This window comes from Ctenocephalides felis, unplaced genomic scaffold, assembly GCF_003426905.1.
Source record: "Ctenocephalides felis isolate EL2017-DRISC unplaced genomic scaffold, ASM342690v1 CF-g0.4_SCAFFOLD_01598, whole genome shotgun sequence".
In the NCBI taxonomy this organism is placed as follows: Eukaryota; Metazoa; Arthropoda; class Insecta; order Siphonaptera; family Pulicidae; genus Ctenocephalides; species Ctenocephalides felis.
This window is the reverse complement of record NW_020537752.1, coordinates 1-17,084: the sequence shown is the minus strand read 5'-3', so window position 1 is coordinate 17,084 and position 17,084 is coordinate 1. Positions and strand designations below refer to the sequence as shown.

Here is a 17,084-nt window from a genome sequence, read left to right as displayed (position 1 = left end):
AAACTCGTACACTGAGTGTGAACCAACAAATTTTTAGAATTCAGAATGCAATATCTTATTTGCTTCAATAACAATTATAAACAAACATATAAAAACATAGTGCTAAATTTTCGTATGTAACTCCAATGAGTGATACACCAATTCAGCTCAGTTCTCCAAAGATGTAGTTAGTATGTCCAAAGTTACATGCCTCGATGTTGTCTTTTGGAATCTTATTTTTCAGCCTTCCCTAGAATCTTACTTTTCAGCGATTACAGAATTAATGTGATTTTCCAGATTTAGGAAATGGTGAACACTGCTGTCTTAGTTGCTGGAACTTTTCGAAACCATTTTTTTAGTACGATTTGTACTTGCCACAAAATTCAGCAAGAGATCTGAGATCGGTATATGGTCGCTGAGGAACAGATCTAGAGAATAAAAAGGTAAAGCAATTCGGAGCCCAATTCATATTCTTTTTATTTTTTGTGACCAAAATTTGAAGTTGGTCATTCAATAGTTTTTGAGATATGCCAGGTCGATGGGTGGCTGATGGCTCCGCTCTCAATACTAGTATTGAAACAGATTGTACGTTTTCAAAAATGCATAATGCGATTTTGATGAAACTTGACACACATTGTTACTACACTTTACTTAATATTTGAAAAAAATTTAAAGTTGTAACATGCAATAGTTTCTGAGATATGCGAGGTTGATGGGTGGCTGGCTCGGCGCTCAATATTAACATTTAAAGTTTAAATCATTAGTAAATATGCCGTGAACCCTCATTTTTATTTTGTGGACCCCCAAATTTTGTTTTTCCTGCCATGGACCCCTTGAAAGTTGCCATGGACCCATGGGGGTCCATGTGAACCACTTTGGGAATCACTTTAAATTTTAAACCATGAACTTTATCCTCATACAAAGTTTCATCAAAATCGTCAGAAACATCCACAATTAAGTACAAAGAAACGGCCTGGCTCATCTTTACCAAAAACTAATCACCATGGTTTTTAATTAATATTTTTCAAGCAGTTTCTGGCAAAATGTACATAAAAGGTCAAATTCTGGCTGACATACACACTGATACACCGACCTCTTGCATTTTCGTGTCAAACAAATCAGAATAACTTAAAACCTCGCGAAAACCTACTATATTAGTATAAATTAAATTTTCTGGCAAGAGCATAAACACTTCCTTCAGAGAGTTAATAGTTTGCATCAGTACATTTTTTCTAATTTAGTACGTAAAATTAGAACTGCAAATTGGCAACAAATAGTGTGCCATGAAATATTAGCTTAATTATATAACTAAACACTTTACTTTACTTTGTTTACCTGTCTATAAAAATGTTCTCTTACAATTTTTCAACTGTGATATTCTGATAAAGATCACTGACTCTATTAGTTAAAGAGTCATCAAAAGCTTTCAAAGGAGTCGCTTAATGTGAAGACTTTATTTTAAAATCGCGTCACATCTGAACAAGTTAATTTGTACTCTGAGACATTTCACACAAATCTCAATTAGCGAAACGAAAAGAAAACAAGCGTTTTATAACGGAATTACAAACACAAAGAATTTGAATGATTCTTATAGGATTCTGACTAGATTCCTAACAACAGCGATTTAGAAGTTGGCCTAGATTATATGAAAAACTTGTATGATATGATAATTAAATTCATATGTAATAAATAATAATATACGTATGTTTGATTTCATGTTTTATGATATATTTGGCATTTGTAGATATTTGCGGATTTAAAAAGTCTGAACATAAATTGGAAATATTAATTATTTGACTACACACAATATTTTTTGTTTAGCCCAAACACAATTATTCTTGAACCTGGACAAGTATTATATCTCAAATCAGTGCAAGTTGTGAAGTATATTTAAATTAGCAATAACTCAATTTAAAAAATAGCAATTTGTTGAATACAATTTGTGAACATTAATCTGACTAGACCTTGTGGCTTTTTCGTTAATTTCTACATAATTCAGGGTAATTCATACATATATATCTTGACTATAAGCTTTATAAGAATTTATAAACTATATCTTTAGGTATGTTTTGAAATATCTTTTAAGAGAATATAATATTTCTCTTTTAATCAAACTCCTGTTTGATGAGCCTCAATTTTCAGTATGCGACGCTCTTAAAATAAGAGTCATTAAAATGATTCACGATTTGTTGAAAATCACCCGAAACTCAAAAGGTTAAATATAAATCATAACATAAAACTGTGGTTAAAGCTTATGTTTACATCGAGTATTAGTTGTATTAAAATGAAAATACTCCATGGGGCAATTAAATTTTTAACGACATAATACTTTTGGAGATTTGCATTACAATGTATGTATATGTATGTATGATATTTATATCCTAAGATACAGAAATATTAATTTATTGATATTTTTATTTGAATAATAATTTTTGTTTGCATATAGAACTAATATTTTATAATTTGTTTTACATTTTGTTAATGATTGTTAAAATTGAACAATTATTATATAACAAATATATTATAACTGAAAACGTTATATAATAATGTATAATATTATGTAAAATGTATAATATTATGTAGAATGAGTTTAGGCTTCGTTTTGTGCAGAAATAAATATTTACTCTAGAATTGTGTTAATCATACTTGATTTTCTTGCGTATAGAGAGATTTGTGAAATAATTAATTTGCTTAATAGTGAAGTATACCTAAAGTAATATTTAGTTTGAACTGGGCCTTTTCTTATTTTTTTATTAATGTGGGTATACACACACATAATGTGGGTGTATCTAAAGCAATTATCTGTTTAATCAATTGATTTTTTTTTAAAAAAAAAACTGAATATTTTCTTCCTCAATTTTTTTCAAAAATTTTTTATCATTTGTCTTTTAATTACTACTCATCTACATTCTACTTTGTTTGATATAGATTTCTTCCTAGTAGGTAGGTCTGTAATTTTTTAGGTTTCATGTATTTCTCAATAAACAAAACTACACTATTTCGTAAATCAAATTGTCCAAGCAATGTTGCTGCCTTGAATACCCAAAATACTAAGCAAAAACTTCAAAATATTTTCCAGCAAATAACATTTAAATAATAGTATATTATAGTAGATCTTTTCACATCGTCATTTTCACACTCAAGAAAATAATTTCTTAGTGTGTGAGTTAAAAAGATGTTTATTTATAACTTTTCCGCTCCGCCCATACGATCTGAAAGAGCATCCTGCAGGCGGAGTTAAATAATTAAAGAGTAAATTAAAGATATAAAATAATTTGATTTGTGTGATAAATAAAATCAATTAAGAATAATATGCAAAACATCAAAACCAATTCTGATTTTGATGCTTTTCTCATACTATAATCACAAGTGATCCCTATTTATCCTGATATAAAATTTATATACATACTTAATTCTTAAGTAAATTGAAAATAAAAATTAAATGGTTTTTATGCCCTATTTTATATGCTAATCTTTGCGTAACTAAAGTATTTAAATAATACATATAATATTTTTCGAAGCACTTCTTCCGAAGATATGTTTGGAAATGTGTTCTGAAATTGAAAAGTATCATAATAGTATTTAACTAATTATAATAAAAAATAATAAAAGACTGCTGTTTACAAGCTAGGCTTTATAATTATAATGTTAAACTATCACAAACGAGGATTTTACCTAGTTTATCTGCAAAGAGAGCTTTTGAGCTTTTTCAGTTGATCGCTATCAATGTGAAGTCTGTGCGACCTCCAAGGCAAAGAAAATGCCACTTTGAAACGTTCCAAATCACTAAATAATTTACCATAAAAAAAAATATTTTATTGACATAAATTACCATAATGTGTAAAAATCAATAAGAAAACAAAAATCACATTTAAACGGCTTTCCATGCTTACAATGTATATCTTTTTCATAATTGATTCATTGTTTTGTATTGAGCATTATATAATATATATATATATATATATATATATATATAATGAATATGTAAATAAATTAATTTATTATTATTAGAATCATTAAGGGAGGGAGCGAATCATTAAGAAAGTGAGTAGGTAAATTTAAATTAAATAATTTTATCCTATATTTTTTCTTTTTGCATAAACCGTCAATAAAATGCGAAATTTTAATCCCAGATCTTTTTTATTCTATATTCTATATAAATGTATCCTATATAGATCGCTTATGTTCTGAAGATTTTTTTAATATGATAATGTAATTAATTTTCATTCAAGGCTTTACTTAACGTTGACATATATCAAAATATCTAATTCCACATAAAATAATGTAGCTAATCTGATCTTGAAATGATAAATCTTTTCTATTTATTCAACCAACAAGGCTTAACATCTTTATCTCAATTTAACACCTAATCTAATTTTCAGAGTCTTTACCAATTAAACTCTCTAAATTTTACAATATCTATTCTTCGTGCCAACGAGAAATTAGAACTAATTTCGATTACCACATTTCAATCGTACCAGAAATCATCGCCTAATCTAATAAGACTCTGATATATTTATTAGTGCATCTTAAACACCCCGTTTTCCTTTCCTTGGACCAATAGATCTGCCTATGGGCGTATTTGAAGGAAAACAACCTGCATCACATATGAACGTTTTCGTAAAACTTGAGCTAAAATTAACTCATTTGCATCCGCCCAAAAGATTTTTCGAAAAAGTGGGGGCAAATGAAGAGTTCCAATTTCGAAATTGTCAACCGTCTATTAGTCAAGTGCTGAATCTCTAACTTAGTTAACACGATTCGTTAATTCGACTTAATAAGTTGAATGAATCAGTTTTAATTTGAAACAACGCCGCCGAGATTGTTTTAATGTTGATAAATTGTTTTCGTTCGATAATGAAATTGAATTTAATTTGGAGGACGATTTTATAAAAAGCAAAATAAATTGTGCAATGTGTGCAGTGATTATTGTCAATTGTGTGGTTTTATGTATAATTTAAAATGATAACTGTAAATGAAATTGACAACGTTAAAGTTTAAATGATTAAGATAAAATAGTTATTAAATTATTTTAACACACAATAAACAAAGATAATATTGTTGAATTTGAAAAGTTTATTAAGAAATTGTTTAAAAAATAAAGTTTAAAGCAAATAGCAAAGTAAAATTTTCAATTTTCTTATTGTTCATATGAACGAAAACTAAATCATGCATCAGTGACCTATCCTATTAATTGAACTGCTTAATTGGAATAAATTAAAATTATTATTGGAGATACGTTTTGCTAAATAATATTTTTTTAAAAACTACCATATTTAAAAAAATTGTTATTATTTACATTTAATATTTATTGATAAAATAATAAATGTAAAATTTTATTGCATATCAAACATTAATAATTTTATATCAATTTTTTTAATAATTTAAATTTAAGTAATTGTGTTATGAAGTCCTCAGCCATTAGACTTGTTTTCATTGTTCTAATCAAACAAGAGATTCTATGTGCATAAAAATCATCGTTACCATTACCAAATCTAAAAAATAAAATTAATTATATATTTAATATGTTGGGTTACGGTTTTCCTCCTGATGCGTATCTGCCAATGCCGAATCAACAGGCGTCGCGTGAGATAAATTCATTACAAACTAATGGACTGGCGGAAAATTCGGGAAATAATATGGAATTAATGCAAACTTTGGTGGCGAATGCCAATAGTACATGTGAAAATTCACGAAGATTTACTGTTAATAATTTGCTGCAGCTTGAGAACAGCAAAAATCTTAGGATAACTGATGGTAAATATTTGATGATTTGATATTTTGATTTCTATAGGGTCCGTCAGTTAACTTTTTTTTTGAAAATGCTATATATAAACTACTAAATGTTTTCTCAATCTAAATCTTTTCTATTTGAAAGTGCAATCCATCTGGTTAATACTCGAAAATAATTTCATTGAAATGGCTGTCTAACTTTTAAATGACTGTCAAAAAATTCTAAATTGCTACCAATAAAAAAAAGTTATATGGCGGACCCTTTACTATATTGCATTCAATCATCTTATATTATATTTCACAAAAATTGATAAAATTGAAGATAATTGAATTTAATTCGACAAAAGTAAACTCTTATTTTCTAACCCCCGAAATACTAAACATATAGTAAGAAGCTAACTAATTATAATAAAAAAATGAATTTATAAGTATCTAGTGTAACTTTTTCACTTTCAATAGTAATATTATTAATAATTTATCTACTAATATTCTTTTCAAAATATCATTTTACATATTAAAAAATATTAAGCAAGATATTTTTGCAGCTAACGATATAAAAATTTTATTTGTGCCCTTTGAATTTTATCTATAGGTTTTGCTATTTGCAGTTTATATACAGATTTTTGATTGCAATAATTATGAAATTCAATTTCTATATCCCATTTTTCGCATTTTATGTTCAAATTTTGTAGTTTGAACCCATCATAATTGTGAAATTACGGCAAAGTAGAAGTAGCGGCTCAGTAGTAATAAATGAGTACTAGGATGAATGAGATTTGTTCGAAAGATTTCAATCAAACTAGAATTTTATTGAAACTGAAAAAAGGCTATTTTTCAAAATGATTTTTATTTGTTTTAATTATTTTAATAATAGATCGATAATATTCATAAGAATATGCACTGATGAGAGGTCAATTCAGACATTTAATGAATAATAAGTTTGACAACATATTTATAATTGCAGTAATATATATTATTGAATAATTATAAGCACTAAAGGTTCTGAGCGACTCTTTCTTACTTAATTGTGCTAGTTATTATAGTTCCTATTAAAGATCATGTTGTAAACATACCATTATATTTATTTTAAACATACTATTATACTATATAATTTTTCTTTGCGTAAATAAATACATTTTGATATAATTTCGCGATTACTGGATTTGTCCAAACCATAAATAGTTTATTTTAAATAGTTTATTTTAAAAAATATGGTCGCTTCCAGTATAATTATTTAAATAATAAAATCTTGAATTTTTAAAATATTTTCATTTTTTTTTAAACATATCAAAATTGGGTAGGAATAAAAATTGTCTTTTGATATAATTTTGCGATTACTATATATAATTTTGATATAATTTCGCGATTACTGGATTTGTCCAAACCATAAATAGTTTAAAATATTATTTATTTAAAAAAATATGGTCGCTTCCAGTATAATTATTTAAATATTAAAATCTTGAATTTTTAAAATATTTTCATTTTTTTAAACATATCAGAATTGGGTAGGAATAAAAATTGCCTGATTAGCATGTACAGCATCATATGCATATCAGGATTAAGGAATGTTTTTTTTGTATTCGTTCCATTCGTATTTGATATTCTTTATTGTATTATCCTATTTTCGTATTTAATGTCATATATTTATCAAAAAAAAATTTTTTTTATTTTAATATTTGAATTGATAATATTAATATATTTGTGTTCTTAGTATAAAATTTAATTGTCGATAGGTTATAGGCGATGTCCTAATTACTTAGTTAATTGACCAAACACAAAATGTATAAAAATAAATCTAACAAATTGCTGAGTTTGGAATTCTTATGTTTTCTTCTCGGCGGTAATTACTTTTGTGTATTTGGTTCATTAATTTCTAGGACTAAGCTATTAGCGTAACACCACAGCGGTTGCTACAAAACAAGCAGTATATTTCATTTTGAGAAACAATCAATTATATTATTTATTTTAGAATTTCGAAGATTTTTCTTTCAATCACAAATTTCACATTTTGCGGTTTGGCCGCAAATGTTTGTCTTTATAAATTCAAAATAAAATTCAGACTGGGCATCATTTCAGAGTTTTGAAAAAAACGCTTATGAAAAAATTGTTTTAGTAATTAATTGTATAAAGTATATAATTCCTAAAGTATAGAATATCTAATTATTCCACTGGTATGATATTTATTCTCTTAGTATTTAAGTCATACGGCAAATAGTATCTAGCTTTTAATTATATTAGTCGAAGTAATTTCAAATTTTGTATGTATATTTTCATGATATGACACCCTTTACTGTTCAAGCAATAATGTAATATAATTTATGAATTTGAGCACATTTTAAAAAATCAATCTTTTTCAAATGCAAAAAATTGTTCATTTCTATATTCTGTAAATGGGTCCATTAATAATTAATTCAAATTATTATCAGGTGACGAATCCGACGGCAGCGTCAACGATGGAAGTGAAGACAATGAGCCTTCGCCTGCTGGTTTAACAGAAATCGGAACTGAAAATATACCTCGAAGCAGTTCAAAAAAACCGCGCAGAAATCGAACGACATTTAGTGCAGGTCAATTAGCTGCCCTGGAGCGCGTTTTCGAACGCACTCATTATCCTGATGCGTTTGTTAGAGAAGAATTGGCGGTTCGGGTTGGACTCAGCGAAGCTAGAGTACAAGTAATAATTAGAGAAGATTTACTAGTAATAATTAAAGAACCCAGTAAACATGCGATATGGCCACAACATCGTGGCAATATTTTATTTAGGTCGTGTGACATGCGATTCCCATATTCATTTTCCTCGATATTTAATGGATACGGCCGCAAATTTATGTAACTATCGAACAACTATCGAGGTTCGGTCTCTGGCGCACGTGGCGTTCGTGATACATGAAAATCGACGTTGACCCACATATGTTTGTTTATTATGATAAGACCGTCTGACGTAAGGCGTTCACCCCAGTCATGACGTCATTGGCGAATGAAAACGATTCGGTCATGACGTCATACAAAATGGCGACTCAGTTATGACGTAATAGCACCTGAAAGTGATGACGTAATGCAATTAATATTCTTTTCTGTACGAATAAGCATTTATTTACGTGAATAATAAGAAATTTTACAATATTTAAATATTACAAATTAGAATTGTAGTTTTGAAATTATGAAATTTTAACATGAACTATACTAGAAAACTTTTTACAAATTATTCAATCTTAACATATTAATAACAGTATATTTAATGAAAATTGTTGTATATCTAATGAACGTAATTTATTTTTGGGGCGTGAAGTGTGAAGTGTTGCATAAGTATTCTATCGCCACTTCCTTATACATCAAACAGCCTGCCTATTTTTCATTATTTCATTCTATCGCCAGTTCATTGCATCAAATGCCAGGATACAGATTATGCACATATGACATACTGCCCCAAATTTTGGAAGTTTTCTAAAACAAATTCAAACATAATGTGATTTACTGTATATAATATAATATATATATACAGCTACCATATGTGTAGCTACCTACATGTTCAGTGTACAAATCTCCATCATCTTAAAGTCGCTTTTACACATACATTTTTAACACTGACTGATTTCATTCTATCGCCAGTTCAATACATCAAATGCGAGGATACAGGATATTCATATATGATGTACTTCTTGGAAGTTTTCTAAAACAATTTGAAACATAATGTGTTTTATTGAATCTAATAATATATATACCACTCCATATGTGTAGCAACTTACATATTCAGGAGACAAATCTAAATCGTTTCGAGTCGCTTTTGCACATACATTTTTTTTAACCTGATTGAATTCATTATATCTTCAGTTCATTATACATCAATACATCAATCAAGTTCATGCATATATGACATACTGTTCCCAATTTTAGAGGTTTTCTAAAACAATTATAAATATAATGTATTTGTTACCAAATAATATATATACAGCAACTATATATGAATCAACTTACATATTAAGAAGATAAATCTCCATTATCTTCAAGTTGCTCCTAAACATACATTATTTGAGCCTGTCTAAAGATCTGTATATTGTTCATCGTTTCATTCCAATTTTGTACGACTTCTGAAATAAATATGAACATGGCATACGTGTTTGCTGTTTATATATATTTGTATAGCTATTATATTTGTAGTGACTTACATATTCAAACAATCATTCTCGATCCGCTTCTCAACCGACTAATTTAAGAGATTTAAGAAGTGAGGTTATGTCGAACACATGGATATGTTAATGTCTTAATTTAGTAAAATAATTATTTTAACCTTGATAAACGATCCTTATTATTGTCCTCAGATTTTGTAAGATATGCTATTTGGTTACCTCCTTTGTCATCTAAAGAAATCGACATAAAATAACGTTTCTTCATCCCAGGATATAATGCACTAAATGGAATTCAAAATCGTGAAGTAATTACATATCTATATAAATAATATATGATATACTTACAGTGTCATTTTTCTACACTTTTCTACAATTATCACTATGAACAAGTTGCTTAACTAAACGAATGTAATTATTATACTAAAGAAAATATAACTTGATGCATGATAAATTCGTGACATTTTGCGCCATTTTGTACGCGGGTTAGGTTAACTTTCGTCAAAGAAACAGTCGGTTCCATCAGTGGCCACGGCGCGCTGATGTAAAGCTTTCTTTGTATGGTCACACACACCAGCACACAACGCACACAACGCAGCGCACGACGCGTTTGCTTCACGCCGTGTGACGTCATTGATTATGCTTTGCATGTGTGCTAACACACACCAGCGCACGACATGTATCTCACATGAAATTCAACGATGTCATTACCCCCGACAGCGCGTGTTTATGTCTCGTGAGACAACTCAATGCGAGCTTTGCGTGTATTGTAACACACACAAGCGCACGCAAGTTTAAAATCCTCTTGTGGCGTAGATTCGATAACCGCATTATAATAACGATGTCGATATTATAGAAGATCACATCGCGTGTTTACTGGGAAATGAAGGTTTCATCGTGATATCAAATTGATCATTCTTCACATTCGATATAGCTTTGTGTTCTTTTGCAAAACAAACAATTGAAGGTTTTTAAAATATTGTATTTAATATTAATTGAACAAAATCTAATAATAAGGTAATCTAACAGTAAGGTAGCTGTAACCTACCGTGATAATCTAACAGCATGCCAAAGGGGAAAGATTTATTATGTTAGACCAATGGGATTTGATTCATATGTCTCAGAATATCAAAAATATTTGTAGTAAAATAAGTTCGAGAGAATTCGGTATAAAAAAAGCAAATTCGAGACAAATATTGCCTCTAAAAAATCCGAAACGTAAAATAGAAATGCGGTACTCTCCCGTCAAACCTGAGATGTTATGGTTACATTTCTTATAAATATAAATTAAATTTATACCATTTTGCTAATTATATTGCAGTGTTCGTTACCAACTGATAGCTTTTTCGCTTTTATATTCTGTTGTATTCACATGCCAATTACACTACAATTTCTAATACATATTAGACAATATTATGATGTGTTAATAATCTTTTTTTCAGGTATGGTTTCAAAATAGACGAGCAAAATTTCGACGTAATGAACGCAGTGCGCTTTCTTCCCGCGGCTCCAATGCCTCTGCACCCGAAACGGTGGTCGCACCAGTACCACCGACCGCGACACCAATGAGAACCAACGACAGCTCAACCTGCCCATCAATTCCTAACCATCGGCAAGCATTAGATTGCATAGCTCCTCATTATTCTGATTGGAAATCTCAAACAGCAAATTTTAATCATTATCCAACCATGATGGCTGGTATGTTTGCAAAGACTTCTCCATATTACAATAATAATTATAATTCACCTGGGTTTAGTACAAATGAGTCGCAAAATCACTATCAGACCCAATCTTGTAGTTTTGCAAATGGATCTCATAGTCAGACTGTTGTCCCTTATTACACTAATAATCTACAAAATGACTATGGAGGTATCACAAATAGCATTGCTAGTCTACGATTTAGAGCACAAGGATATCCAATGCATCATCCGCAGTTTTAAATTTATTCCTTTTTTTGCGATTTTTAAAAAACTGTTGATAAATCATCCATATCTTATTAATCTTAAAAAAAACAATCATTTATTTAAATAAAACTAGATTTGGAATACTTTCTTATTTAACCTTATAGAAGTTTCTAATATTTCTAATCAACATAATTTATAAAATATATTATTATAATGTGCCAACCTTGTTATTTATGATTATAAAACGCAAAATTATATAAAAATTTCCTTGGATCTATTGAACGTTCAATTCTAGTCACATGTTACACGAATGTTCTTAATTGTGAGATTTTTTCCATACAGCAATGTACTGATTATATAAAAATGAATTTCAAAATTATTATTGTCATGCTCGAGTCACTAGCTCGAGACAAAGTCAATATTGTTTTGCAAAAATGTAAGCTACATAAATATTTAAACCATTGTGGAATAAAACAATTATTACACATCTTTACCAATAAATTATTTTTATATTATTTGAAAAGATTGTCTTAAATTAGGTTTATAAAATTAGGCAGATTGTGGTAATATTTCTATACATATTTTAGAAAATTTTTGATCACATGTTTACAGTAATTAATAATTAATTCGATTAATATTTAATAGTAATAAATAAAAAGAAATAGCACATGTTCAAGGTGCCATAAAGTAAGTTTTATTAATAACAAATTAACATCAATACTCAGTTATGTACACTTTTAATCATAATGTGAATATGCATGACCTATATTATATGACTATAAATAAGTGAATAGCAAAATTTCTACATATATACAATAAATATTTTTATAACTAAATATATATGGAATAATAAACAAATTTAAATATAAAACAATATTACTAATAATACCTTAAATTAAAACATTTTCTTTTTACAGCAGTGTATCGTTCCATATAGTTTTCATATCCTTCCACATTTTGCAGCTGCTTATTATCGAATAAATTTCCATCAAGACACAATGTAGATATTTTAGACTCGATCAATATTTTAGGGTGAACTTGTTCCACGGGTAAGCAATTTTCCTCTAGTCTTAAAGTTTTCAGTCGAGGACAATCAGCAATTGAATCGGATAAAAATGATATCTGATTTTGATTGAGTATTAATTCCATTACATATAACTTTGATACTTCATCAGGAACCATTGATATTTTATTCCTGGATAAATCAAGAGAATCAAGATGCTTCAGACCACATAGCATAGTAGGAAAAGATTCTAATTGATTATCACTTAATGTTACTTGCTTTAAATTTTTTAATTTAGACAATGAATTAGGTAAGGAATTAATGAAGTTGTTGTTGGCATTGAGAGTTTCTAATTTAATAATGAGACCGATTTCATTTGGTAAATGTGTTAATTTATTACAACTTATGTTTAGTTGTTTCAAATGTTGAAAATGACTTATATCAGAGGGCAGTGCATCAAATCTGTTATCAGACAAGTCAAGTGATCTCAGTACACTATTCAATGGCTTGAGCTGAGGAGGAAATTCTTTCAATTTACTGTTCGAAATCTTTAATACACCAGTTTTTCGTGCATTTTCATAATGCTGTTTCATATTAGAATTACCCATAGTTTAAAATTTTATTTTCTATAAATACATTTATAAATCAAAAAAAAATTCTATAAAATTCAACTTTTCTAATAAAACTGTTTTTGACGTTTCTACACAAATAATTTGACATTTGCTTTTAGAGTGAACTTGGCTGGGGAATGATAAGAAAGCCAACATAAGAAACAATCGCTAAATGTCAAAAACATCTGTATTCTGTAATAACATTGAAACATCTGTTGCTTCCCGCTTTTATTCTTAAGATGATGCAGTCACATATATTTTATAATAAACGTATCGCAATTTTTATATTTACTTTAAATTAATAAAAACAATTCATGTTATAAATTAGAAATGTCGAGTTTAATAGTGAATTCCCAAGATGCAAACGATGATAAATATTCTAGTTCAGCAGACGATAATGAAAAGCGCTTTAGCCATGGTAAATCATAAAATTTACACTCTTATATTTGATTTAGTAGTAATATTAGTTTTATTCTGAGCTAATTAATTTTAATTCAACATCCTTATTATGACAATTGTCTTATAAATTTCTTGGAAATGCCTCAAATAAGTTTTATAACATTACCATATTAATAAGATTGGGAGCAAAAAGATGCAATTAATTAATAGTTGAAAACATGTCGTTATTATCTAGCATTGCCTTTTATAGTATGCATATGCATATGCCTAAAGCATATGCCTTATATAGTCAATCATTTTTTAATTCAATTTGAATCTGCTAGGAAGTAAATGTAAAATCTGAAGAAAATATTTTAATTTTTTAGATCCACGAATAGAAATTATGTTAAAATCATTACCAAGGCTGGATGAAATATTTGAAATACACAATTGCATAGGTTCTGGAACCTTTAGTTCAGTTTACTTATCTACATTAAAATCAGAGAATGATTTAGCATTTGCAGAGAGACAAAAGTTTGCAATAAAGTATTTATTACCAACATCTCACCCCAAGCGAATTGAAAGAGAATTGATGTGTTTGCAGAAAGCCGGGTACCGTATTAAGAAGACTATTGACAATTTTTGTATTCATTTTAATAATTTATCAATTTTGCAGTGGGTGTGACAATGTAGTAAAATTACATTTCTGTATGCGAAATTTGGATTCTGTAGTATTTGTTATGCCGTATCTAGAACATGATGATTTTACGGTTTGTATTTATTAGCTGGAACTTTATATTATATAGATAAATATTAATTATTATATATATATATATATAATCGTAAAATCATAATTGCGTTATTAAACAATTTTTTTTTTTTTTTTTTTTTTTTATAGAATTATTTACTAGATATGGGACCTGCAGAGACCCAATTATATCTTAGAAATTTACTGATTGCTCTATGTCGAGTGCATAAATTTAATATAATACACCGTGATGTTAAACCTGATAACTTTCTGTATGACAGAAAAAATAAAGAGTAATTATTGCTAATTATGAGGATCAATAAATCATTTGACTTTTGCTTTATCATTTTATCATTTTAGGTTTTTGTTAGTTGATATGGGTTTAGCACATCATGCGGATGATAAAATGTCTTCAATGCCAAAATTGATCCCCCTTACTCCTACCATTGATCATAAAAGAAAGCGTGCTAGTGACTGTGAGGTATATGTCAGTTTCTTTAATGCATTTTATATAAACTAATTCTGTCATAACCATTTATAATTATTATTGAGATTATATTTATTTAGAATGATCACAAAGGCGAAGCATCTCCTGCACAAGTTAGGAAAAAAGTAGCATTGGATACTAATAAAACTATTACAACACCTAAGACATTAGATAAATTCTTAATTAAGTCCCCACTAAAGCCATCAAATAATTTAAATAGTAATAGCCTAACCCAAAATAGGAGAAACTCTTTGGTATCAAATGATAGACGTACCATGCTTAGGTTGGGTTTAAGAAGTAATTTAATGGATTCAGAACAAAATAAGGTAATTTCGTGTTAATCTTTAAAATTTAGCTATAATTCATATGTATATTTAGTTTTATTTATTGTTCAAGAGAATTATATACTTTTAGGCATTTACATTTACATCTCCCTTACCCAAAAGAAATAGCGTATCAAATTTATTTGATACAAAATCAAATACTCAAGTTAGTTCTCCTATCCCGGAAAAATTGCAAAATGAAAAAAATAATATAGCAAACTCATTGTCAAGCAAGAATATAGAAAAAGTGTCAACTAATGTAGAAGCCAGTAGTAAAGTTAAATATAACACAAATGCCAGGCTGCGAGATAGCAGAAAGTCGTTACTAGCATTAAAATCTAGTATTCAGAATAATAATAAAAATAAAATCAAAGCAGAAAAAATGTGTGAATGCCTTGGAAAGTCTTGTGTCTGTCTAATTTGTAGAAGCAGAAAACCTATTCCAGCCAATAGAAATGGAACTAGAGGGTTTCGTCCACCTGAAGTCTTGTTAAATATACTGATCAAACTACAGGTATGTTTCAATAGTTGATTACTATTAAAAAAAACTATTACAATATATTGGCTTAATTACAGCTGAATAAAAATCACTATCTATAACATAGTTAAAATTGTTCCTGATATGTGCAATTAATATTTATGTAACTAATCTTTTACCTGTTTTTTATCCTATGTAACTTATTCTTCTTTCATTTGTTAATAGCTGTGGATATATGGGCAGTTGGAATAATATTATTATGTATTTTATCACGATGCTATCCATTTTTTGATGCTCCTGATGATTTGACAGCATTAGCGGAACAAATAACTCTCTTTGGTACAACAAAAATAAAGAACTTAGCTACATTATTGAGTGAGTAGTATTACTAATATATATACTAATATTATATTATATATAATTTAGTATTAGTTTGAAAATGGAAATGTTTGTTTTTTATATTTAATAAAAGTTTTGAAAGATATTATAACATATTAGTGCAATTTAAATATACTTGTTTCAGTATATTAACTATTTTGAATTACTTTTCAGAGAGATCAATTACTATGGATTGCCCACATTTAAAAGAAAGTAATTTGAGGGAAGTCTGCACAATTTTAAGGCAAAGAGATTGTTTCAATAAAAGCTACTTGAAGTTCAAAGTGAGTTATTTCTCTGATGTTTTAACATTTAGTTTTTTTATACACTACATATGAGTGATGAAACACTCTTTTATTTATTTCATTTTTTTTTATCTTTGGATTTGAATGTAGTATAGTTGAAATCGTTTTGCATGGCTTAATGAAAATTCATTTTATTGATTAGAAGTTATGTCATAATTAGCATATGTAAATTTTTAAAAACAAATTACAGTAATTGATTGTACAAATGATTTAATTTTAATGTTATAAATATTCTAATTACATTACATTAAATTTTAATGTGTTAAGCATTAATTTTCAGAAGAGGAGCGCAGAAGATTTTCCTGATTCAACATATGATCTTTTATCAAAACTGTTAGATGTTAACCCTTTCACTAGAATCACAGCAGCAGAAGCTCTTAATCACAAATTCTTTAGTGAAAGTTTAGCTTGTTGATTAGAGATATTTTATTATCAAAGTAGCTCGATATTGAATATAGTACAAAAGATGTAGATACATTTTAATATATTTATTATATTATTTAAAAATTTAGTTGTTTTTAGAAATTTTAGTAAGGATTTGAATGAAGAAATTTATGAGTCACTTTAAATTATCAAAATAATAAAACTTCAACTTTTTGAATTCATGCATATTCGCTCACTTAATGAGAAGAG

General features: G+C 28.1%; 2 protein-coding genes, 2 long non-coding RNA genes and 1 pseudogene across 4 annotated transcripts; 2 read left to right on the top strand and 3 right to left on the bottom strand.

Annotated features, from left to right (window-relative positions):
* The first annotated feature begins 5,504 nt into the window (after positions 1 to 5,504).
* Positions 5,505 to 11,776, top strand: LOC113372128 (paired box protein Pax-6-like). The gene is made up of 3 exons (XM_026612452.1): positions 5,505 to 5,736; positions 8,139 to 8,386; positions 11,279 to 11,776. Exons 1-3 carry the CDS (start codon positions 5,505 to 5,507, stop codon positions 11,774 to 11,776), a joined length of 978 nt encoding a protein of 325 aa, XP_026468237.1.
* LOC113372124 lies at positions 8,993 to 9,484 on the bottom strand. The gene is made up of 3 exons (XR_003366719.1): positions 9,459 to 9,484; positions 9,238 to 9,382; positions 8,993 to 9,156 (listed from the first exon to the last, which is right to left on the bottom strand). It is a non-coding gene; the product is annotated as an uncharacterized LOC113372124 (long non-coding RNA).
* Positions 9,586 to 10,689, bottom strand: LOC113372125. The gene is made up of 4 exons (XR_003366720.1): positions 10,185 to 10,689; positions 9,879 to 10,120; positions 9,688 to 9,800; positions 9,586 to 9,613 (listed from the first exon to the last, which is right to left on the bottom strand). It is a non-coding gene; the product is annotated as an uncharacterized LOC113372125 (long non-coding RNA).
* A 701-nt stretch (positions 11,777 to 12,477) lies between the features above and the next one.
* Positions 12,478 to 13,373, bottom strand: LOC113372127 (annotated as a pseudogene).
* A 197-nt stretch (positions 13,374 to 13,570) lies between these two features.
* LOC113372126 (cell cycle protein kinase spo4-like) lies at positions 13,571 to 16,904 on the top strand. The gene is given in 11 exon segments (XM_026612451.1): positions 13,571 to 13,772; positions 14,119 to 14,344; positions 14,409 to 14,502; positions 14,631 to 14,773; positions 14,841 to 14,961; positions 15,048 to 15,293; positions 15,382 to 15,778; positions 15,781 to 15,804; positions 15,994 to 16,143; positions 16,321 to 16,430; positions 16,732 to 16,904. Coding segments are annotated over 11 exon segments (1,734 nt in total). The 5' UTR covers positions 13,571 to 13,684; the 3' UTR covers positions 16,867 to 16,904.
* The last annotated feature ends 180 nt before the right edge of the window (positions 16,905 to 17,084 follow it).